We start from the raw sequence: 25,052 nt of genomic DNA, 5'->3' as shown, positions 1-25,052 counted from the left end.
GAGAGGGTTTGGGCTCTCGTAACAACTTACTACATACTTACGTATGCGTACTCGCTTAGCAGCTGAAGGGGTCGTTTGTCGTATCAGGTACTACAGATATGTACCCGGGAGGTACGTATATTCAGGATTTGTCATTATTGGTTTGTCCAGTTATCAGGTTTGTCATTATTGCCTCCTGCGTATATTGATTAGTATACACAATTGTGTACCAGACCTGTATTTCTCAGAATTATATGTACCCCTGTGTTTACATAAACGTACCTGCCCTGATATGGAGATCGAATGAAGACGCCGTCATGGAGGAGGAGTATGAGGGGCAGGAGGAGGAAGGAGGATGGAGCGAGGAGGAAGAAGGCGATGAGTAGGTGGAGGAGGAGGGGAGGAGGAGGAGGAGTGGGAGGAGGAGAAGGTGACGTAGGTAAGAGGGGAGGCGAGGGGCAGGAGAGAAGATGATGGAGTAGGCCCTCAGTAGGAGAGGAGGCGGGAGAAGGGTAAGAGGAGGAGAGGAAGGAGTAGGGGAGGAGTAGGCAGGAGAGTGAGGAGAGGATTGCGCTGTTAGCGCGGGCATGAGGAGGTGGGGAGGAGCGAAGAGGCAGGCAGGAGGGGAGCGGCGGGAGGAGAGGAGCCGCGCAGAAGTTAAGGGAGATTCGACATGAAGAAGGTCATAGATGGAGGAGGGCAGGAGGAGAGGAGAGGAGGAGGCAGAGAAGGGATGGAGTTAGGCGGGAGGGAGGAGGAGCGGATAGCGGGGGAGGATGGGGAGAAGGTGATGTGCAGGAGGCGGAGGAGGAGAAGCGAGGAGAACCGGCGGATGAAGTGTGAGGAGTATGCGAGGCAGGACGCGAGGAGAGGCTGAAAGGGTTGGAATGTAGGGAGGAGCAGGAGGAGGAGAGAGGAGGAGGAGGAGTTGGAGGAGGGGGGGAAAGAACGGTGTTGGAGTAGGGGGAGGAGGAGGAGGAGGAGGAGGGAGACGTGTTGGAGTTTAGGGGGAAGAGGAGGAGGAAGAGGAGGAGGAGAGGAGGAGAGGATGGAGGAGGGGAAGGAAGGTGATGGCGAGGCAGGGAGTAGGTGGCTAGGGAGGGAGGAGGCGGAGGAGGAGGCAGGAGAGGGGACGACATGTGTATAGAGTTGAAGCAAGCCGGTGAGAGGTGATCCTACCTCCTGCCTCCAAACCCCCCCTTGTTCCATCACTTCTCCCTCCTCCTCCTTCTTCTCTCCTCTCCCTCCTCCCACCTCCTCCTCCTCCTACTCCATCACCTTCTCTTCCTCCTCCTTCCTCTTCGCTCCTCCATCTCCTCTTGCCCCTCCTCCTGCCTTCTTATGACCTCTTCATTCGATCCCATCACCTTCTCCGCTCTTCCTCCTTCCCTCCTTCCCTTCCTCCTCCTCCTCCTCGTCTTCCTCCTTTCCTTCCTCCTCCTCCCCCTATTCCTTATCCCCTCCTCCTCCTCCTCTTCCTCACTTCCACCCTCCTCTCCTCCCTCCTACTCTCACCTTCTCTCCTCCTCCTCCTCCTCCTTCCTTCTCTCTCCCGTCTCCTCCCCACCTTCTCGTCCTCCCCCTACTCCAATCACCTTCTCTCCTCCTCCTCCTCTTCTCCTCCTCCTTCCGTCCTTGCCCCCCGCCTCCTCTCTCTCTCTTATGACCTTTCTCTTATGTTCGATCTCCATTTCACCTTCTCCGCTCTTCCTCCTTCCCCCCTCTTCCTCCTCCTCCTCCCTGTCTTCCTCCTTCCTCCTCCTTCTCCCCTATTCCATCCCCCCTCCTCCTCCTCTTCCTTCTCACCCTCCTCCTCGCCCCCTACGCTCCATCACTTTCTCTCCTCCTTCCTCTCTGCTCTCCTCCTCCTCCTCCTTGCTCCCCTACTCTCGCATACATTATCTTTCCTCTCCGTCCCTCCCGTCTGTCGCTCCACTCCCCCTCCATCCACTCCTCCTCATCCACCCCTCCTCCTCCCTCCCCCTCTGCTCCATCACCATTCTTCCCTCCTCCTCCTGCCTCCGTCCCTCCATCCTTCTTCCTCCCTTCCTTCCCGTCATCCGCCTCCTCTTGCGATCCTATTTCCTCCCCATCACCTTCTCTCCTCTCTCTTCTCTTCCTCTCCCTTCTCCAGCACCTTCTCCCCTCATCCTCCTCCTCCTACTTCCCTCCTCCTCCTCCCCTCCTCCTCCTCCCCTCCTTCTCCTCCTCCCCTCCTCCTCCTCCCCCTACTCCTTTTCTCTCTTCCTCCTCCTCTCCATCACCTTTTCTCATCCTCCTCCTCCTCCTCCTCCTCCTGCCCCTCCTCCTCTATGACCTACTTCATTCGATCTCCATCACCTTCTCCGCTTCTCCTCCTCCCCCTCCTCCCCTCCTCCTCTTCCTCCTCCTCCCCCTACCCCATCACCTCCCTCCTCCTCCTCCCCTCCTCCTCCTCCCCCTACTCCATCACCTTCTCTCCTCCTCCTCCTCCCCTCCTCCTCCTCCCCTCCTCCTCCTCCCCTCCTCCTCCACTACTCCTCCTCCTCCCCTCCTCCTCCCCCTACTCCATCGCCTTCTTCCCTCATTCTCCTCCTCCTCCTTCTCCTCCTCCTCCTCTTCCTCCTGCCCCTTACTCCTCCTCCATGACCGTCTTCATTCGATCTCCATCTCAGGGGCAGGTACGTTTATGTAAACACAGGATACATATATGCTGAGAGAGAAGATACAGGTCTGGTACACTTGTGTATACATATACGTACCTCGGGTACATATCTGTAGTACCTGATACGACAACGACCCCTTCAGCTGCTATAGGCCGAGTACGCATACGCTACGTATGTAGTAAGTGGTTACGAGAGCCCAAACCCTCTCATAACTTGAGATTAAGATGAAAAATAACACCAGTTACACACAGAATTGTTAATTATAGGTGATTAGTTATATTTTATATTAATGAGTAAAATGTTGTTTTTCATAGAAAATACATCAGAAAACTTACTTATCTACTGATGATGAACTAAAACAAATATTTTACAAACGGTGCGTTTGTTCTCTTGTTTTGAAGTTTGTTGCCGTCAAAGCAAATCAAAGCAGCCAATCAGAGGAACCCGTGTAGGACGTTTGCGCATTTGCGGCTACGGAAAAAATAGACGCCAGACGGGTACTCGCTCCCACCTCGATTACTCGATGGGTACCCACAGAAATAATCAAATATAAAATTTATAATATAAATTTATATGCTCTGCTAAAGCTGACGCGATGTTTTGTGGTTGCATTATTCAAGCGGAACATATGAGCGGAACTCTTTTCTAGGAATGACGGAAAGAGCCGAATGGGTTTTTCCGATTGCTGCCACAAGTAGATTTTCCGTTACAATTTTTAACGCTCTTTTACCACAACTCCCGTTTTACAGCGACCAGGTTACTCGTATCCTATGTAATAAGATTTGCACTAGTAAAAGTTGCCAAAGATATTAAAAAATCCGACATTATTTTATGAGAAATTGATAAAATAGTGATACGAAACAGTGCGCGTATTGTGCGCCCATTTACTACTTTCAAATCATTACGCTGTTTACTAAACTATAGGCGCGTTCACACGGACGTTTTTGGCCCGAGCCTAATTAGGCCCGTGCCAGATTTGGCTCGAGCCTAGCTCCAAGAAACGGTATTGCTAGGGTTAGAATACCTATTGTTTGACGGTGTATTGACGTTAGTCACACAGCCTGGTCGGGTTAGCTCGAGCCGAGCGTTCACACGGACGTTTTTTGGCCCGAGCCTAATTAGCCCGAGCCAGATTTGGCCCCATCGAAAACGTCGGACCAGGCCGAGCACAAATTTTAGCACCATGCTTTCGGCGAGCGGTAGGAGAGGTAGAAATTACTAGAATCGGTTGAAACAGTATAAAAATTATAACTTTATAACAGTATAAAAATTCCAAAACAGTATAACAGTTCCAAAACAGTATAAAAATTCGAAAAATTTAATCAGGATGCACGTTTTCAAGATTGATAATTAAACTCGGAACGTAAGTAAACACTCTAAATAGTAAACAACAGCCATTCTCGCGACATACTGCCAACTTCTATCTGCTGAGATATTTGCTGCAATAAAATTTATTTGAATTTGAATTTGAATTTGACAGACAGTATTCACTTGCGTACGTGTGAACGCGCCGACTCAATTATGCGCCCGAGCCAAATCTAGCCCATTTGGCTCGAGCCAAATCATGACCGTGTGAACGCGGCTTAAGTTCGCGTGTTTATTTTATATTTATCATGAATTTTTCGGATGCTTGCCAATATAGGCCTACCTAATTCTCGAACATTGTCTTTGATACATTATTGCGTATTTGCATGTTTGCGTTGGACATCTAAATTTGTCCACCAACAAACATGAACGTTAATGATTACCGCTCCTGATCGTAACAGCCGCTAGAGGGCCTACTCACCAGGGCCGAAACGAACGCAGACCACTGATCTCTATAATATAATATTATATTATAGAGATCAGTGACGCAGACACGCACACACACACGCACACATCCCGGGGGGGGGGGTTCACTATCCCGGGGTCACTATATATGCCGGTATTACCCCATGTGCGTTCTCACTAAAAATAATAGGCCCCCTAGTGCGAACTGCACATTGGAAAACCCTACCCCCTATTGCAGACACAATTGAAGAATATCACCCCCTATTGCATACACATAAAAATATCCCACCCCTATTGCATACACAATGAAAGAGTCCTACCCTGACCCCTACTACCCGGAGGTCTTGCAGACAATTAAGTGGAGGGCAGAGTGGAGGGAATGGAGGGGAACCATGAGGGGGCCTACTGCGGGCGCTGTGCTTGACTTGAACGAATCCCGAGGGCTTATTGCGCGGATAGTCTTTGTAAAGGGGCGGCCTATTTGCTCCCGCGCGGGCCCGCTTTAGAAGTTGAAAAACACCCCCCTAACCCGCAAAATTTGGAACGCACATGGAGTAATTACCGGCGTGCTTATCACACCGCGTATTGTTTCCATGTTCCCGCCCTGTATGTGTGAAGGGTCACGTGGTGTGATCGTGGTAGTTGGAAGATTGCGGGAACAAGAAGTGTACGAATAAACTATGTGTGTTATCTTTCACTCTGAGTTATGTTTATACTGGCGTGTTAACATGGTGGCAGCGTGCTGCGAGCGCGTTAACAGACTATCAACAGTGAGCTTACAGTCGGTGACACTAGTACTCGTACTGTTTTCATCGGAGGACATCTGCTGTCCGACAACCCAACATCGCAAGTTAGTGTTTCAGAGCCACAACTACCCCGGCGGAACTGCCCCCACCACGTGAGCAGGTTATGCGCCGCCCGACCATTATTGAGACAGCGCCATGAAATCTACCTTTTTGCTGACTGGAAAAGTAAGTGTCACGATAACCTTTTGACCACTCAAGAGCGAGGTGTTAAACTTGGATTTGTTGGGACTGTCTGTTAGAAAGAATTTGACGTGCGGGGTATAACTTGAGATTAAGATAAAAATAACACAGTTACACAAAGAATTATAGTGATATTATATTTTATATTAATGAGTAAAATGTGTGTTTTTCATAGAAAATACATCAGAAAACTTACTTATCTACTGATGATGAACTAAAACAAATATTTACAAATGAGCGTTTGTTCTCTTGTTTTGAAGGTTTGTTGCGTCAAAGCTATGGTCAAAGCAAATCAAAGCAGCCAATCAGAGGAACCCGTGTAGGACGTTTGCGCATTTGCGGTACGGAAAAAATAGACGCTACCCGTCTAGAGCTGCGGGCTTTCCGATTGGTCGGCCGGGTAATAGTGGTCACGTGTCAAACAAGGCAGCAAGAGAAGTCGTCCATCTTAGTTATTCTGTTTGCAAATAACATACTTTCAAGGTATGTACGCTCCATACGGTATATAGTGTTAACTCCAAAGTCTGTCGGTATCCAGGTCTTTATACCCAAAGAAGTTCAAGTCACAGTGTAGAGTAAGAAGTTAAAATGTACCTTTCTGTACAGCAGTCGTTGGGTTCTGTTTTACTACAACTTACAAGTACAACTTACGGTTCAAGGATAGAGAACATGTAACAAAGACTGAAAGAGTGTAAATATGGCGTCTTGTGTATCCTTTTTTTTTTCTCAGTTTTGTGTCGCTCGTGGCTATTATTGCATGTAAGACGTGCATCGTTTCACATTCTATATCTCTTACAGTATGAGTATGATGAAGGAGTGGCCCTTGGACTGTAAGGTCTATGTTGGAGACTTGGGCAATAATGCAACCGAGCATGAGCTAGAGTCGTCATTCAGCAAGTACGGGCCTCTTCGTAACGTTTGGGTCGCAAGAAAACCACCAGGCTTTGCTTTCATAGAGTTTGAAGACACCCGTGATGCAGAAGATGCTGTCAGGGCTATGGATGGAGCGTGAGTAACTAGTATCACCATTTCTTAGATATCACAGTTTATTGCATTTTATTTAATTCAAGTCAATTTAAATCTCTTCAGGTTTATCTTCTTTGTTTCCGTCATCCCATATTGAAATTCAATTCCTTACTCTTTGGTTAACATTATAAAGTTGCACCCTGTAGGCTGTAGATTCTTGTTTATTTGCAATACCAGTAACGTGTGAATTGATGCCGAATTTAAAATGTTGGGTTTCATTTCTGAGTGATTCTGTTGCAATGCTCTTGTGTTTGCTGTTGCAGGCGTTGTTGTGGTGTCCGCATCAGGGCGGAAATGTCCAGCGGAAGGAGTCGTAGGGGCGGTCGTCGTGGCGGTGGGATGGGTGGCGGAGGAGGTATGCCCCAGAGGAGTGAACGCTACTACCCACGATCAAGGTTTGTATCCCACCGCACTACGCTTAATTTATGGGTCTCAATATTACTTTGACACACAAATACAAAGAGTATGTGAGAGGCAGTGGTAACGTTGTGGTGTGTAGTGTTTTTACATTTCTTGTAGTGTAATGAGAGGTGTGAGAGCGATGGTGACATAGCAAATAAGTTTGGATTGCAGTGTGACCATTATAAGGATAAGGATTTTGCTTGGCATCATAAGGAAATGTGATTGATGTGTGTGTTTGTGGTAGTGGGGTGTTGCGTGCGAACATGTAGGGATGAAGGTTCTGGTACAAAGGTGGTTGATTGTCATTGGTAGAACATAATACATCTAAATGATAAACTGGGTGACTAGCAGTCTAAAGCATCCATAAACGAGTTTGCACCTGTATTTAAAGGGATAGTAGACTCTAGGATTTTACTGCATACAACTGTACTTACTGTATAACAAATCGTCTATACCCACACGTACTTGTTACCAGATACCTAATTTAATTGTTATAATTAATTATACATCAACGCTACGAAATTTGAACGGCGCCATTGACACCCGCGACCGTGCTGCCACCCTGAAAAAGTTGCGCATTTGCCAATTTATTTTGCACGTTACAGACCGAGAGCTAATCACAAAGGTGCAATTATATTTATACCTAAATGCTATTTAACTGAACGATGTTCATTTTAGGACAAATTTATCCATAATATAACTGAAACTATATGTCGTTTATAAGATATTACAATCCTTTTGCTTTTAAATTAATAAATAAGAAACACCCTTGGTCTGTAGCCCTTTGCTGAAAATTTGTTTTGCGCAACTTATCAGATCGTGCGCTTTGAGTGGCACCAGTTGTAATCAAACTGTAGTCGTTAGTTTTAAAACATTTTTTAATAATATTTCTAATGGTGATTGAACCATGAAACTTTTTATGTAGCGTAATTTTAACCTAAATTAACTGAAAATAACCCTAGAACCTAGAGTAAACGATCCCTTTAAATGATTTAGGTCACTTGGAATCCTATCTTAGCGAATAGTAATGTAGAAAGCTGTAGTTTATTTCAGACTTATTCAAGTTTGTATGTTATAAGTAGCACAATATTAGTGTTAAACAAACTACAAATATTGATAAAAACTATGACACAGGCAGTGAATTATTACAAGAGGGGTCTTAACATTACTAGAGTTGCTACAGTTTTCGGCAGGGTTACTATCTAGACTATAAGGAACTATGCTAAGACCCAAACGGACCAAGCATTTTACCCAGTTACCAGGGCCAAAAAACCAATTGTTGAGTGGGTAAAAACTCTGCTAATTTTGGTATGATAATGATATAGTGTGTAGTATTTACTGGGTGGTGATTGATTTACACTTCTTTGTTCTATTTCGATTGGTGGTATCGGTGCCGTAAGTCATCGGTCGTAGGTCGTCGGTGCGGTGAAGTAATTTTTCATTTATGCAAAAAGTATTAGTGTTGTTTTATATTTAATTTTGTCAATTATTACAAGTTTCGCAAACTATTTTTGTGTGTGCATTTTTTACAATGTAATTCACCTGTGCAATTTTTACTTGGCATGCAGAATGGGTGCATGCAATTATGCGTATGACAGTGACGTTGTCATGTTATTGTACCGTATCATTTATACTAAAGTCGTGACGTGTGAACCTTTCAGGGAATCAACCGTCTCCTCTCTCTCCCAACTCTCAGCTGTTTTCGCGCGTACATGATGTGCTCTCGCGAGCCGTGAGCTGTCAGCTCCGTCACACCTTCACCATCGCATCACGGCCGTCTCTGTCACGCGCTGCCGTTCAGCTAGTGGCCGGTGCAGCCCCACGTCGGACCTGCTCGGAACGTCTCGCAGCCCAACGTCTGCCAACACTTCATGTTGCCATGGTTACCATCGCCAGCGCATTAAGCTTCCTACACAGTAGTCGCGCACGGGATCTGCCTGTTGGCGCATCAAACCGCCAGCCCTAGGGGCGCTCAGGTCACACAGCACAGACATCCTCCCTCGACTGCTTGCCAGCGCTGCCGCCACCCCAACAACCACCCAGGCAGCAGCAGCACTAGAAAACCACCTAAAACAACTGGCCTATCAGCATCACCATGGCCACCACATCACCATGGCAACTTCAATGTGGCAACTCCACAACCAACCCAGCCAGCATCATCGTGACAACCCCAACAACTACCAGCTTCTTTCCTCTACAGCTCGCTTCGAAGGTGCAGTTAAACTATGTGTAAGAGTGTGAATGTTACAAGTACATGTAATGAAGGTAATCATAATTGCGAAGTGGAGATGTGCAGAGCAGCCATGCTTAGCTGCCTGACATGTAGTGTAGTAATCACGTAGGTCCATTCTCTTTTGTGGATCTAATTTAACATGCTTTTTAATGTGCCTAGATTGGATTTTACATAACAAATACTAGCCTCTATGGCTATATAGCTAAGTAATTATTCCCCACAATTTAGCTAGTGGTGTGTATTTGCAAGTATCATGCAAGTTGATCCGTGTTCCAGTATACAGTAATAGCAGAATTGAAGTGATAATTGTTGCAGTAAGTTCACCCTCCATCTACTCTTTCACTAGTCATCAGTTTTCATCTGTCGTTCCGATTTACTATTCTAGTAATTCTACAAGCAGTGTAGGTTGCAGTGTAGGCAGTTAACGTCTAGACATCAGCGCTGTGCAAGACTTGAAGATGGAGCCGTGTGCATTGTTATTATCCAGCACCAGCATCAGTTCATTGTCGTAATTTTTAGAGCAGTAAATTTCATACCATAACAATAAACTATGTTACACTACACTACATTGCACTACACTACACTACACTAGACTGCTATGCACAGTCTGTAACATTATTTCCTATAGGTGAGACGTACATCGTTTACATAAATTCTTTTAAGAACCTGCTCCGAAGAAGTTGTTTTCGCATGGTATTCTTACTTTATCTATAATGGCAATTATAATTGAAACATGCACTGCACTTTACACTTCTCTACTGCATCACAGAAATTATATTCTGCCCATTATAGATCCTAGTATAAACAGTTTTGACTGCCCACAGCCAGTGACTCATAGTGTCAATTGCCCCATAGAAGCAGCTATCAGGTGATATTAGTCCTAGCTAGTCAGGCAGTTGTACGTAATTTTCACAGTGCAGGTAGGTGTAGGTATAGAGCATGTGAATGACTAGCCAGAATTCTTTGTGTCAGTCTTGTTGTTACTACTGTCTTCTAACATGTTCTCTTGTCGTCATGTTGTAGGTCAAGGTCACCGCGGCGTCATCGTCGTAGCCCGAGCCGCAGTCACAGCAGAAGCAGGTAAATATGCGTCACCTTCGCGTGTCCCTAGCATAAGCTACCAGTTGACAATCGCAGCCACCAGCACCCATGTCCGTTTACTGTTAATAACAATCACAAAGAATGATGATGTTGCTGTTGACAATGATGCGCAAGCTGCGTTGCTTGAGTGATGATTGTTGGGAACTGCAGGGTGTAGTGCTGTAGTGGAGACAGTGAAGCGGGTGACAGTGAACCATGTAGAGTAGTTACGCGACGTTAGTGTGTATTGTAGATATTTAGGCCATTAATATCATTTACTTTAATGATTTGCCCAGTTTCCCAGGCGCGTTGGCAGATGCCTACAAGCCACGAGGCACAGCGATCGTCTCCTTGGCTCGCCACGTTTCGTTGCTACATTGGGCCCTAACCAAATCACATTTTCCTCTTTCTGTCTATAGGGAGCGCAGAAGAAGTCCGTCCAGGAGCCCTAATTGGTAAGATAGCTAGCAATCGGATCTGCATACCAGTTTGTTGGTGTGGGTGCTCTCCAATAATCACTGTTTTTGCCGATTTGACTAGTGGAACAAGGCTATTTTAAATCTGAGGTGTCTTTATCGGCCTGGTAGATTTTAACGAATAAGTCGTGAATAGATTGGAATAGTAGTTGGTGCCAGTCTTGGCGAACCTGCAGCTAAAGCATCTGGTCTGTTGCCAGTTTTACGCGTTTGGCTTTTAGAGTAAACTAGCAGATGATGGTGTCAGCTCTCATGCGTTTCGTTCTTTATAACGTTTATTAAACAATTGGTAGCGCATGCAGTGATAGGGAAGGGCTTGCCGAGGAACCTTTAGATAAGCGGTTTACTGAATTAACATCTTGCTATGATCTGACAGTACTGAGATTGCTGTTAGTGCTAGATGACCGTGCTCTGCTGCTTCTGTGAGTGCAGCTGGCACTGACAATGACAGTAAACGTTGCGATTTCCTCGAGATTTGAGTGTCGCGGTCGCATGCCTTTCGACCTGTGCTCCTAGTGCAGTTGCCCAGTATTCAGGTTTACTGGTTCTCATGTTGCGAAATATGGGATTAAGTGATGTGAAAGACACTGCGTCGCGATGTAGTGAGTGCGTCGCGCACGGGAGTCGTCCGACGTGTTGGCAGCCGGTCGGATTGCCGAGGGTGCTTACTTTATTGCAGGCGGCACATGTCTAGGAGCCTGCGACCGAGCAGGTAACATAGTCGACTAAACAACCGTTTTTATTCCGCAGCACTTGTTTTTTTTGCCGCCGTCGCTGCGAGGTAAAGCTCCCATGTGGCCTGCTGTGGCATGCTGTGCGTGCGTGCGCGGGTGCGTGTGAGTGTTGCTGTGCAGTTCTTTGCTGTGAACAGTGTGACATCTTATTGGCGTGTGTCTCTTACATGTCATGTACACGTCGATTGTGTTTGTTTTTGTAGGGAGCGTAGCCCACCGCCGCGAGCTCAGCGCAGACAGAGCAGGTAATATAGCTTTACACTTGTCATTGTTAAAAGAGTTCGCTCGTATTATTTATTTGGTGATGGAAGTAGTATTAATAGTTGTGTTAGTGCTAGTGTGCATGTAAGCTAGGACTGCAGTTCAAGTCAGCCATGTAGTGTTTTTGCGGAATTATACAAATGATAGTGAATGTGAGAACGTGGACGTGGGACACTCACACATACACGCGCACATCCACACGTACGCACACGCATACACACACACACCCACACGTACGCACACGCATACACACCCACATGCACGCCAGCACACGCATACATTCAAGCACAGGGAAATCATCCGGGTTGCCAGTTCAGGACAGCATCCACGAGGTCAGGAGATCATAGGCTTTCAAGGTCACAGTACTTCAGGGTTGGTCATAATGGCTAGTCTGCGTTGTGCAAATCGGTTACCCACGTTCCTATTGTAGGGAGAGAAGTGCAGAGGGCAACTGTAAAGTGGTCAAAAACGCGACTTCCGATAGAGACAGGTAATAGTGAGTGCACATGTAAACAAGGTGCTTGTGGTGATATGAGGTGCTTCTTCATCGGTGGTAATGGCTTGTCAACGAATGGCTAGGTGGCTGCTGTGAAGGTTTTGCTGTCAAGGAAACTAGAAGTTGTTGGAGAGTATTCGTTTCACACGGTGAACAGCGTGAAACTGAAAATTGTTTGCATGCCCATTGATGAGATGTGATGTCTGATTATTGTGAAATCTTGAGCGAGCATGTCGCACAGGTAGAAACATTGCTGATCTACAGGCCTGTTGCTGGTTTTTCTGGTCCCTATCTGTGGTGGTTTATAGAAAGCTGGCAGCAGAAATTCAGTAGGCTTTTGGAAACTGGGTGTGTAGAAGAAAGATGAACACATATGCACACACATCAAAGTACAAGTATCTATGTTTGTGTTCGTATACTAGAAAGATCTAGAAAGGTCTGCTCAAGCTGTAATAACTGAGATTGCTACATCAGGAGAAGCACGTGTGTGATGGTTGTAGTACAGTTGCTGTGGACATTCTCTTCTTCAGGTCACGGTCTGCATCACCAACAAGAAACTAACGAGAGCAGCCAGGCAAGAGAAGAAACAGAAGCAGATACAAACCCCACACACAGCTCTCCCATCTGTGTGTGGAGCCGCATCATGTTTTAAGTTGTCGGCGTCTTTACTAACTGGCTTGCCAGTCCTTGATACCCAAGAGTTGTCTCTCTGTAGACTGTTAGGTTCTCCGTCGTGGGCGTACAAGCAACGTGGCTTGTAGGTTTCGTGTCTGCCGGTACGCGGTCCAGACAACGATGTAAATGTACGATAGGAGAATCGTCAGTATTATGGTTCCTATTTTTTACCTGTACTGTAAATGTGCTTTAAATGGGTTTGTGCCGTATGTGTGTTCCTTGCTGTGGAAACGTATTAGAAGCAATTGAGCATGGCTTCATGCCACGGCATATTCCATGCACTCGTATCTGTTGACTATGTGTTGCAGATCAAGATGTTCATGGCTTTAATCGTTACCAAGACCTGTGTATTAGGAACCCACACTATCTTACGCTAGTGGACATCGCGTGTACGAACTAATGGGTTTACAACTATGTATAATTAATCGCATTGAATTGTAACTTTTGTATGCAAGTGGTTGACTGTCATGTTTGGTATCCCACTCATGTCTTGTAATCTGGAATCCGTCTCCCAGCTGTATGTGGAATACCTGCTGTAATGTACTATTTTAAGATAATAATTAAGTCCTTTTACATTAATTAATTCATATTTAGTTGGATATAGTGTTTAGTGACATGATAACTTGATGTTCACACGGGTGCTGCGTTTGAAGTTGTCTGTTGCTGTGTCCTATGATTGCTTCATTGCACTAGTAGCTGTACCCAGCCAGCTATACGTGGCTGCGCGCCTATACGTGGCCACACGAAATTCTGGTTGATTATCACAGCGTGGAATCAAGGTAATATCAACTTGTTGCGTGCATATGCATATGGACTACTGTTTGCTGGGAAATCGCGTGTTTTCAAATTGTCGCTCACAGCTCATTTGCATTATAACATGTCTTGCAGGGTGAGCAGTTTTTGGCATTTGACCCTTTTCTGGAGGACCTTCTGTACACGTTCTGTGCTTTAGGTGCACCATTTAGAGTAATTACTTCTATGATTTATTAATTTTTATTGTAATAGCTGGATTGGTGAAGTGAATCTTTGTTGAATGAATATTTTGTCCTAATTGTACAAACATAAATCTGTAAACATTTCGTCACTACAATTTTTGTATATATGGTTTGATATATGTCACCAGCTAATGCTTTAACTTGCCACACACAACTATACACATGGTTCCCACAAAAGTGTGAATGATTTTTAGCTCATCTGACATAGTCAGATGCAGCTTGTAGAATCGCTTGATCGTCCGTCCGTCCGTGCGTCCGTCAACAGTTGGGCACAAATCTTAACCGCTCGACGTACGGTCACGATATTCGGCACATTGGGGGGGATCGTCAAAACGAGTTGGGATGTCGAAGCTGGGGGTCAAAGGTCAAGAGGTGTAAAAGAAGGGAACATTCACTCCTTAACTTAAGGTATAGGGAGGAAATGCAGAATTGCGGCACAAATCTAAATGGCTCGACCTAGGCTCATGATAGTTGGTGTATAGCATCATGGTAGGAAAAGCCATCACTGTGCCGAAATTGGAGGTCACAGGTCAATGGGCACAGGGCAGATTTTAGACATTTTCTGAGGACATGGTCTGACGGAGCGATTGAAAAACTTTTTTGTTTCAGCGGTGACCTAGCATTTTTATGGCATTATTGAAAGGACCATGAAATCTACTTTTTGCTGACATGCGAAGAGTAAGTGTCAGATAACCTTTTGACCCTCAAGAGGAGGGTTAAACTTGGATTTGTTGACTGTCTGTTAGAAAGAATTTGACTGCCGGGTTTGCTAGTAGAATCTATACATGCCTGGATGTATGAGGCTACAATGTCACAGTGAAATTTCAAAAGCTAAATTTGGTTAAAGAAGGTGTATGTTCCTTAAATCGTATAATTTCTATGGCATTCTGTACTGTCAGTATGTTACATGTAACGTATGCCACTGCCAGTGGCTGCTGCCAGTGCATGTGTTGGTGCAGTTTTTGCCTGCGTTAATTGGTTACAGGTGGCAGCTCTCTATTGCAATTTGCAGCCTGTAGGCTTGCGTAGGTAAATGGATGAGTGCTTACCTATTCTGTCTTGCAAATAGTTGTTGCTACTACGTACGATGAGAGCTTCCATCTTTAATCTGAAGACACTTAAACGTACGCGCCATCTCGTGGCAACTTTCATAACGATCCCAACGAACATTCCTTTGAGAAGGTTCCTGATACCATCCTTGTGCATTCCACTGTTTCGGCGTGTATGTGAACACATTTGGGACTAACAGGGTTTACTAGAATCCCACCACTCCACCACAGAGTCACCGCAGTAGACGTTAGATGAGCGCTGTCGCTCCGCGGCACTTGTTTCAATGAGATTTCAAGGACAATCTGTGACAAGTACTTTTAGCTTTTAAGAGTCATCATATATACCTTAGATACATATATAAAGTAAAAAAAATAGTAGTTTTACACGAGTGCCGACAGCAGATTAAACAGCCGACATAGCTCGCTGGGTTACCGAAGTAGGCCCTACAAAATAGTCATTTCATATTGTCATTCGTGCCGATTCATGTCGCCGTCCTTTAACAATATGTAAAACTTTGATATAACATTGCAGGGGCGGACTGGCCCCTCAGGCAAATCGGGCAATGCCTGAGGGCCCAGAGGGCCAAGCCCTCAAAAAAAAAAAAACAACTTCATCGGGCGGTCTGAAAAATATTGTGCCCCAAATACGAGGACTTTTTCCAATCCATAGGGGGTGAGGGTTCCACCAAGATTTCCACCTTTCTGATATTGCAGGCCTTTTGAGTTTCACAAAGTCCTGACCACCCCCCACAAGGTGCCAGTCCGCCCCTGTAACATAGTATCACTCAGTATCACACAGAAATTGTATTATTTTAACTGCTCAACACTATTGCATTTATCAGATTTTTTCTCCATGAAAAAAACTTCAATATATGTATTTCTAATGAATTACATGTAATAACTAGACAGGTTGCACTCACGGAGAGTGCATACCTCTGCCAGCATGTAACATGTATGTGTTACGAGCTGGCTCGCTGCTGGCTGCTGCTGACTGACTCGCCTGCTGCTGACTTGCCGCTCGCTGCTGGCTGCTGCTGACTCGTCGCTCGCTGGTGGCTGCTGCTGACTGACTCGCCGCTCTAATATCGATCGCGCGAACACACACTAACGCACAGACCCGAATACATTACCTCCCCTCAACTCCGTGGGCGGAGGTAAAGATTTAATAGTAATAATAAAAAATTCCCGGTTCTAAATTTATGCTGACCTTTGGCTATGTATCACTGGATAAGCTGATGATGTAAGCTAGAGAGAGAGCTCAATCTAGCTTGGAGTTTGAAATAAAAGTAATCACATTCCTTACTCGTATTTACTTCTGTACACTCGATTGCTCGCCGCTAATCAGATTCCCCGCCATAAGTCAAACACCGTTTCCGGTCGATCGATAACGAGGCTCGCGAACCGCTGGCGCGGCGCTCGCTTACAGGCGTTAGTGTAGCCGTGCGGAACATAACGACTGTATTATACAGGTTAGAGAGAATATAACTCTGCTGATAGGATGTAAGCCAGAGCAAGAGCGCCATCTGTCAAGGAGTTTGAAATAAAAGTAATCACTTATTCCTTACTCCGCTCTCGTGGATGGTCCAGTGATGGTGATGGTGATCAGTGGATGGTGATGGTGATCAGTGGATGGTGATTGACCAGTCAAGCATGGAAAAACTTTCACAAGAGAATGACCGTTTTTCAGCCAAAACTTTTTCACCCCCCCCCCGCGGCTCAAAATGTGAATTTACACCTATAATACACACGCACGCGTGCGTGTGACCATACCCACGTGTGACGTGTGTGCGTCCGTTAATGTGTGTTTGTGACTATAAAAACGCGTATTATAGCCGTATAATCATATTTTGTGCTATATGCTATTATAATATTTTTTATTTATTACTCAAGTGTATTTTCCTACACACAATTAAATTGACACAATTGTGTAGCAAATTATGAACACTGAATAATAAATAGACTAAATGATGAACTTATAGTCTAGACCCCTAGCTACACCACATGCACGTTAATATTAAAGGGAGAGTTTACTCTAGGTTCTAGGGTTATTTTCAGCTAATTTAGGTTATAATTATGCTACATAAAAAGTTTCATGGTTCAATCACCATTAGAAATATTTTTTTTAAATGTTTTAAAACTAATGACTACAGTTTGATTACAACGACGGTGGCACCACTCAAAGTGCACGATCTGATAAGTTGCGCAAAACCACTTTCCAGCCAAGGGCTACAGGCCGAGGGTGTTTCTTATTTATTCATTTAAAAGCAAAAGGATTGTAATATCTTATAAACGACATATAGTTTCAGTTATAATATTGTGCGTGCGTGCGACTCAGCCCCTAATTGACCTAGCGCGACTAAACTTGGTATGTTTACACATCTTGGGGAGAAGGTCTGTCGCATACCAAAACCACCGCTGTCCTTGACCTTAGTTTGACCTTCACCGTCGACTTACATTTCCTCTTCGGCCTTCTAGGGTAACCAGATTCCATATACTTCCACATCTGAGGCACACCTTGTGACTTATTTAACTTTACCTGCCTTCTACGTCCTTACAGAGATATTCCATTCATACTAGATCACGGGGGATACATGTAGTTGGCGACAACTGCCCGTTTCTAGTTTATTTTTATTATTTATGTATTCATCCATGCATAGACGACATCACAGAGTTCTGCTGAAAAGTCATTTGGTTATTTAACAGTGGCATTGGCCATTGTGCGGTTTCTCAGTATTGCGGCAGGTTCGGTTGCCGGTGTCACGGTCTGAGATTACCCCAGTCTGAAATTACCCCAGCACGTCATGCGCATGCGTCACAGTAGCGCTGCGTGTAAAGCGCAGTAGCATTGGGCAAATGAGACTGCCGCGGTGGCAGTCAGCATTGTACCGTAGAGTTTGGACCGTAGTGCCTGCGATAACTAATACATATACTATACTATCAGGAGTAAGATAATATATTCTATATTATCTTACTCCTGATACTATTATAGTTCATAATAAGCAGGAGATATCAAATAATTATGTTACAATCTATTCTTAGCATTTGAGTTGACAATGGGTGGTTTTGGAACAATGTTTATGTTCAAAACATCACACCGGCAAACTACCGCGAAAATGGCACACACTCGTTTTGCAACTAGTCAACTTTGATTAACACATCCCGCTATATGCAAGCACCTAGAAAAACGATCTTGGGCTGGTTTTAAAGGCTAGAAATAGGAGAGTTGAGTGTCGAGTGAACAAAATTATGTCGTTTAATACCCGTGGAATAACCGTGTTATTTATACTTTAATGGCAAATTTCGTTTGATAAATGGTCTAAGTGATAGTAGTCACGTGACGTCGCAATGAGGAATTTGAGCAAAATGGCACAAGTTCAACTTTGGATCAATTTTTAATTATGATAACTAATAAATTTCTATAAGTATTATACTATAGAATATAACTCATTATCATAGAATTAACTATAATATAGCTCATTATAATCACGAGATATCAAATAATGTTACAATAATGTGTTTTCGTTTGTGTTGACGATTATGGAGTTTGACTATTGTTTATCTGCAAAACGCCATGCCAACGGAACGGCCGCAAAATGGCGATTTTTTTTTTCATTATTTGGGGTCTTTACATGGCCCGTCCCATTGAATTCCTGCAAGGAGGTCGATCTTGGGCTCAAATGAAAGGTAAGTGATAACGTCCAGTCCTCCCGTTTGAAACTTCTCCTTCCGAAAATTATTTGAGTTTTTCTAAGAAAATGGCGAATTTCAAGCTGTTAATCTGTAGAGACAAAGAAGTTTCAATCGAATTTAGTAAGTATAGTGTATTTACAGTGTTTTCATGTACTTTGTGTTATAAAACGTTTATTAGTTCAACGGGACGGGGAGAAATTAGATGCCCGGGTCGTTCTGGAACGCTGCCAAAGTGTTGTTACAAGCCCGCACGCATTGTTAAGGATACTCTGCACGTTGTGCATGGGTATTGCTCTTGTGAAGATTAAACGTTTATTAGCGAATTAATCGAATCAATCACTTGTTTTATTTATAGAGGAGATATATCTCTATGCTCAAGCCAAAAAATTAATTATAACAATTAAATTAGGTATCTGGTAACAAATACGTGTGGGTATAGACGATTTGTTATACAGTAAGTACAGTTGTATGCAGTAAAATCCTAGAGGCTACTGTCCCTTTAAGGACAAAACAAACTACTTTGGTAGAGTACATTTTCAGGGACAAATTAAAGGACAAAATTCAATAACTTTCAATTAAGGGATATGGGGACCCTGTATATAGCTTTGCAATACAGTAAACACCCGCATAAAAGAACCCGTGATTTTCTGTTTCAGGCTGAAGTGGTTCTTATATATATATGATACATAGTGAGAAATCAGCCTGAAGAGGTTCTTATAGAGGTTCTTAATTTGGGGGGGGGGATATTGTGTACATTATCTAGGTAAAATTGGCTTTAATTAGTGAATAATTGACACTAATTAATTAACCAACTGCATAATAATATTAGAAATTATGTCTGTTTAAATTCATTTTAGTTAATTTATTTATCACCTTTAATTATTTACTTATCATATTAAACACAATGAAAGGTCAAATGCTGTGAAAATTGATTTGACTAATAGTAGACAGTACAGGCAATAATTCATTGTCAGCATAACTGCATTACAGTAACATAACACAGCTTAATTTTCGGCATTTTTTTCCTATAAGAACCTGCTTAATTTATCAGGCTGAAGTGGTTCTTATATACTATAGGTGCTTTATTTGTCCAATTTCAGCCTGGAGGTTCTTAATCCGCAGTTTCTTTTATGCGGGTGTTTACTGTATACTAATGTGTAAATGTAAGATATTCCAACACTGGTCTGGCAAACATTTTTAATCTTTTTCACAAATCTTACTAAATAATATGCTATTAAACAAATAAATTTTTATTAAGAATCGAAGTTCATACATGAAATTTTACAAATGCTTGCAGGTTTTCGTGGATACAGTCTGTGACAACCAGGTGATAGATTATCATGAATGACCAAACATATGATCTCACTAATTTGCAATGTTGATTCTACTCCATGTCACTTAGTTCTACTGCAATTATGACTAATACTAATTTTGCCTGCTGCAGCACAGGAATACTGCCATCTGTCATTAAATATTATCTCGACTACTAGCTAATAAAATAGAGCTATGCAAAACTCAGCTGACGAGAATAAGAAAGTAATTCCATTGACAGAACTTTCACGAAAATGTGCAGATATAGTGACGAGGCATTGCAGTTGGCATACTGTCATGCATTGCTGCTCAAAACATACAATGTAATTCGAGTTTCACTAGACACGCGAAGAAACCAAAAACGTACACTCCTGCTATTCCACGACACCGTATTTACGCAGCTAACACTGAATTTCCATTTCTGATGCACTGCCTTGTGTGTGCGTGAGCAGAGCTCAAGGTAAAACTCCCTCCCCTCCCATACACTGGGGAGCATGTGTCTGCTTAATAACACATGAAAAATAAAAGATGTGACTAAAACATCTCGCACGATACGACACGAATGTCCTCATCACCCTAAAACATCACTCGGCTAATTACAACAGGGATTCAAACGCGGCCACATGGCAGCGCACACTGCCATCGCAGGACGCCTAACTTTTTTACTGTCAATTTAAACAACAAGCCATGACTCTCTTCTTGACACCGATGGCGGTTGTCCAACTGGCATTCACTTCTCTCTCTGTGGCGACACGGACGCTCCTCGCCGTGGAGATGGACTCCTGGATCTGCACGCAACAATCAAATGTGAGCGACTAACGCAACACATATCACTACTATACCGCACTATCACGTAACAACACAGTTTGAAATGAAATGGAACAAATACAGACACGCTTTACACGACATGCGAAGAAATAAATCACATTAAAAAAGCAACCAGCATGGCGGTGGCGCCACCTACCGGCTTGGCGAGTGCTTGCGGCGGCTATCACGCCTATCGCGTCGGGGACTCCTGCTTGCGCTGTGCGAGCGAGAGTGGCGGCGCCCCCTGGAGGCCGAGCGAGATCGGGACCTGCGAACAACACAGGAAGCACGGTGAAAAAACGGGACAAAACCACTGCGATGAAATACACTTTGCAATTATAACATTTCAACACTATGGGTGGCGCTGCTATGACGCAGCGTCGAAATTTTGCCGGCAACAACTTTCCACGCCTGTTCGTTGTATGCTTGTTACGTGCCTTGCAACCAATACGTTACCATATGTTGCTGGTAACGAAACGATGTTGCGACTAAGCCGGATAGGCTCTAAGGCCACCTTTTTTTGTTTTGTTGGTTTACAGAATTTTTTTTTTGGTTGTTGACTCGGTAGGGTAAAAAAAAAAATCTCGTTTTGTCAGATCAAACATGTCAAAATACAGTGATACTGTTATACAAGATATTAAAGTATTTTAAGAAAACTAAATGAAAACAAAACTCAACTTGTAATTATTTTTACTTTTATTATAAACTGTTTGTGCAAGTTTACATTTTTTTTATTCCTATTTCTTAGAGAAAAGGTCGGCGGGAATAAAAAAATACAGATTTTCAATTATTTTTTTTCCGTTTTTCTTGAAAATTCCGGTCGGCGGATCTGTAAACCAACAAAATAAAAAATTCTCCCCTAACTAATGTCAGGGGATCGCATGAGAAGGAATAAATGATGGCGTACCAGTAGATTTGAGATCCTTTGAGCTCTTCTGAGAGCCTTAGAGCAAGAACTGGGAAGAATGGGAGGGATTGGCGAAGAAATAGAGAAAGAAAGAAGGGGGTGGGGAAAGTAAAAGAAGTTTTTGTTAGTGTCTAATGCATATCTCAAGTTAGTATTATTGTGGTAAGTAAGTTAGTCTCTTAGATTCCACGACCGCCTGTGAAATGGAAAATCTATACATGTAGCTCCTAGATGGATCCCCATTCTACATGCCCAGTTTTTAAAAGCCACCACCAACGTCGTGGTTATAAAACCGCTATGCACACATAGTACATGGTCGATTAATAAAGAATTTATTGATTGGTTGCATCATTGACAGTATTTTAGAACCACGTACAAATGCTTAACTTGGACCAAGATGCACAGGCCCTTGTGTGCAAACGATCTCAACTCGTCCATCGTTTAGTTAGGTAAATTGAAATAACTCTCCGTGTAAACAACGTACTGCCAAAATTGTTACCGCTGGTACCCTGCAACAAGTACTTCTGCAATTTAACGTGACCTAACTTCACAGCTTTGCAACTAGACGTGGTGCCTGCCAACATGGCCAAGGTAGGATACACACCATGCAACCGATAAAACTTATCTAGACAGATTCATTGAGGGAGGATCAGCAACAAGGTTTGATGTCGACTTTGATGTACATGCAGGTAAGACTCACGCGCGAGGAAGGAAAGGGTGGGTGACACGGGAGCAGTGCTGTTGTCGCAGGCACTGTGAGCGCGGCGGATGTTAGCTGGGGTGGTTACATACTTAACCGTGCGGTGGTCGTCTGCTCTGCCGACAGTGTCTTTCTGTCTGCAGGTCAGCCACGGCGTTCGCTTGTCAGGTGTGTCTGCCGTTCTAAATTCAACAACTGCTTGGCGAATCTCACTACCTCAAGGTGTGTGCGCCGTATACTCTACGTAGGTGGTGTCTCGCACGCGACTAGCGAGCGAGTGCGCGGCGTAAGCATGCCTAAAGGCTTCAGAGTGTGCATCTTACGATTTCTGCTAGAAGCTGCCCCGGAGCCGGCACACGTCGACTTTGACATGCGATTCAAAGGCAAAGATTGAACGTTAGGCACTCTGAAGACTGCGTGTAGTGGCACCGCGCGCTCGCTCGCTCATTCGACAACTCAGTTCGTTTAGAGAGAAGCAACTCGTTCTCTCGTCTATCTGGGGAGGGACGGCCGTCGGCCGCAGCATCTGGCACGCAACTCGGACGATCAGAGATGGCGGTGAGTCAGCGTGATGGCGGAAAGTCTCCCTTAGATTGGGAGGCGAGACCAGCGTGTCTGGGGAGGGATGGTTGTCATTCATCGTGTCTGCCGAGCGAATCTAGACGAGCTGCGCTCACGTCGGACGGACGGCTGGGTGCTGGCGACCCGCATGTGTGTGCGTGCGCAACGACAGAACGCCTCGCGTCTCTGACGTCCTTACACAGTGCTCAACAACTCGCTGAGACGGTTGTCAGTGTGGTCAGATTCTTATTGTGATCAGGGGATACGGCCTGCATTAAAGAGCCAGTCATATCATTGATTCGCAGATGAGCACGGACATGATGTGATTTAGTGACCTAATGCCAGATAACCATCAGCCAACCTTTTCACTAATAATGCAGCGAATTTGAACCAGCATCCTGTCAATGCATGGGTAACAACCAGGAGATCTGGCCAACATTTGGCTGACATTATACGGTGACATATGGCTGGAAGTATATTAAATATCTCGCGCTTTGAAAAAGTATATATAAACAATATTTTGATAAAAAGCTAGGCTCAACTAAGACAATCTCAGCTTTTAACGTCAAGCCGGAAGGCAAGTATGCTTCACAAAAATATGATAATGTATCAACATACTAAACTCAGTGCGATTTACAAAACTATACCCCGTTTCGGGAATATCATTTACTTCTAGATGGCCTTATAACTACCAAGCAGTAGCTCAGTAACCGGCAAAAGACACGCACAACTGTGCTATGCGTACAGTTGCATCGCACGACATTACGATGCCTTAAATGATGCCTACCGTGAGCGAGAGCGACGTGGTCGCCGCCCTCCAGAGCGATTACAGTCGTATGCGTAATGCCCTCTCTCGCCACACTCGTAGCAGCGGTCGTTTGGATCGTACGGTCGGCGCATCGACGGCGGAGGAAAGCGGGAGCGACTCCGGCCGGTTGACAGCTCCACCCTCACTCGTGAGCCGCACACAGTCCTGTGTTAACAAAACAGTGCAGCCAGCAAAATTCTCAGCTCCAGTACCCTCATTGTCCTCCTAATATGCCACTATGGCATTTGATAATGGATGCATGGCTATATTTTGCCTTGCCATCTATCAAGTTTTTTTAATATTCGCGTAGCTATTTTTTTTAGTAACGTCTGCGTTTCGCAAGCGTTAGAAACAAAAGCAAAATGAATATTTGCAGTCATTGTACCTTCCATCAAGTGCATTTACCGCATCCTCAGCATCTCTGGTGTCTTCAAACTCAGCGAAGGCAAATCCGGGTGGGTTTCGTGCTACCCAGACGTTGCGCAGTGGACCATAGTAGCCAAACACCTGCTCCAGCTCATGTGTTGTGGCGTTGCTACTCAGGTCGCCAACATACACCTTGCAGTCTAATGGAGTGTTACTGCTCCGATAGCGTGACATCTTTCCCTAGTTGTTGACATAAAAAAAGGGCGTAAAAGATACATGATAACGACACTCTTATTGTATCCCCCGAACGAAGTTCGTGGGGATACTATGGGTTTGGCATCGTCGCGCCGCCGCCGCCGCCGCAGAGATTTCCTTGTGAGCGCTCTACCGGCTGCAGTTCTTCTCCTCGAATCATTTTCAAATTTCACATGAAGGTGCGTTATCGTAAAGCGAAGACGGCCTATCGTTTTGTGTAGGCGGAGTCATCGTTGCCATGGTAACAACATTTTTTGTCGAAATATTCTAGAACCTGTAACTTCTGCACTTTTTACCCGATTGTCATGAAATTTATATTTGTATTAAAATTTATATTAAAATTTATATTAAAATGTAAATTTAAAAATAAAAAAATAAAAAATTTAAAAATAAAAATTTAAAAATAAAAATTTAAATTTAATATTTGTATTAAAATTTGTATTTAAATTCATGATTGTCATCAGGATATGTTATATCGGCCCTGTGTGCCAATTCCATGACAATCGGCTAAAAACAAGCACACAACTTACAGCGTTCTACAATATTTCCACAAAAATGTTAGCCATGGCAACGATCACTCCACCCACACCAAAAACGACTGGCGTCTTCGGTCTCACCATAACGCACCTTCTGCCAAATTTGAAGATGCTCGAGATGGGTTAAAAACTGGCAAAAAGCTAAAGAAAAATGAAATTATTAAATGAAATTATGCCACCTTTCATGCAAATGCATATTTCGATGCAAAAGCAGTTCCAACAATATTTCCTGCTTGTCAGTGTAATGGAGGCTATATATTTGTAATATATATATACCATATTACCATTGGCCAGATGGGTTTGA

The 25,052-nt window shown here is 44.1% G+C and overlaps 2 protein-coding genes across 7 annotated transcripts; one reads left to right on the top strand and one right to left on the bottom strand.

Moving 5' to 3' along the window:
• The first annotated feature begins 5,758 nt into the window (after positions 1–5,758).
• Positions 5,759–12,744, top strand: LOC106815914 (RNA-binding protein 1-like). Of its 6 annotated transcripts, none has more exons than XM_014820441.1 (8): positions 5,760–5,863; positions 6,179–6,388; positions 6,670–6,801; positions 10,065–10,121; positions 10,541–10,576; positions 11,535–11,576; positions 12,023–12,082; positions 12,619–12,744. In XM_014820441.1, exons 2-8 carry the CDS (start codon positions 6,180–6,182, stop codon positions 12,647–12,649), a joined length of 567 nt encoding a protein of 188 aa, XP_014675927.1. In that variant the 5' UTR covers positions 5,760–5,863; position 6,179; the 3' UTR covers positions 12,650–12,744. The 6 variants fall into 6 exon arrangements, with proteins under 6 accessions (XP_014675930.1, XP_014675927.1, XP_014675932.1 ...); XM_014820442.1 differs by lacking the exon at positions 5,760–5,863 and adding an exon at positions 5,872–5,955; XM_014820443.1 differs by lacking the exon at positions 5,760–5,863 and adding an exon at positions 6,051–6,071.
• A 6,982-nt stretch (positions 12,745–19,726) lies between these two features.
• Positions 19,727–24,232, bottom strand: LOC106815915 (serine/arginine-rich splicing factor 7-like). Its single transcript, XM_014820448.1, has 4 exons — positions 23,977–24,232; positions 23,571–23,756; positions 20,773–20,883; positions 19,727–20,596 (listed from the first exon to the last, which is right to left on the bottom strand). The coding sequence occupies exons 1-4, from the start codon at positions 24,189–24,191 to the stop codon at positions 20,539–20,541; spliced, it is 570 nt and encodes a 189-aa protein (XP_014675934.1). The 5' UTR covers positions 24,192–24,232; the 3' UTR covers positions 19,727–20,538.
• Positions 24,233–25,052: the final 820 nt, after the last annotated feature.

Source organism: Priapulus caudatus, unplaced genomic scaffold (genome assembly GCF_000485595.1).
Source record: "Priapulus caudatus unplaced genomic scaffold, Priapulus_caudatus-5.0.1 Scaffold1235, whole genome shotgun sequence".
Classification (NCBI taxonomy): Eukaryota; Metazoa; Priapulida; class Priapulimorpha; order Priapulimorphida; family Priapulidae; genus Priapulus; species Priapulus caudatus.
Note: the sequence above shows the minus strand (reverse complement) of the source record. Positions and strands in the feature narration are given on the sequence as shown.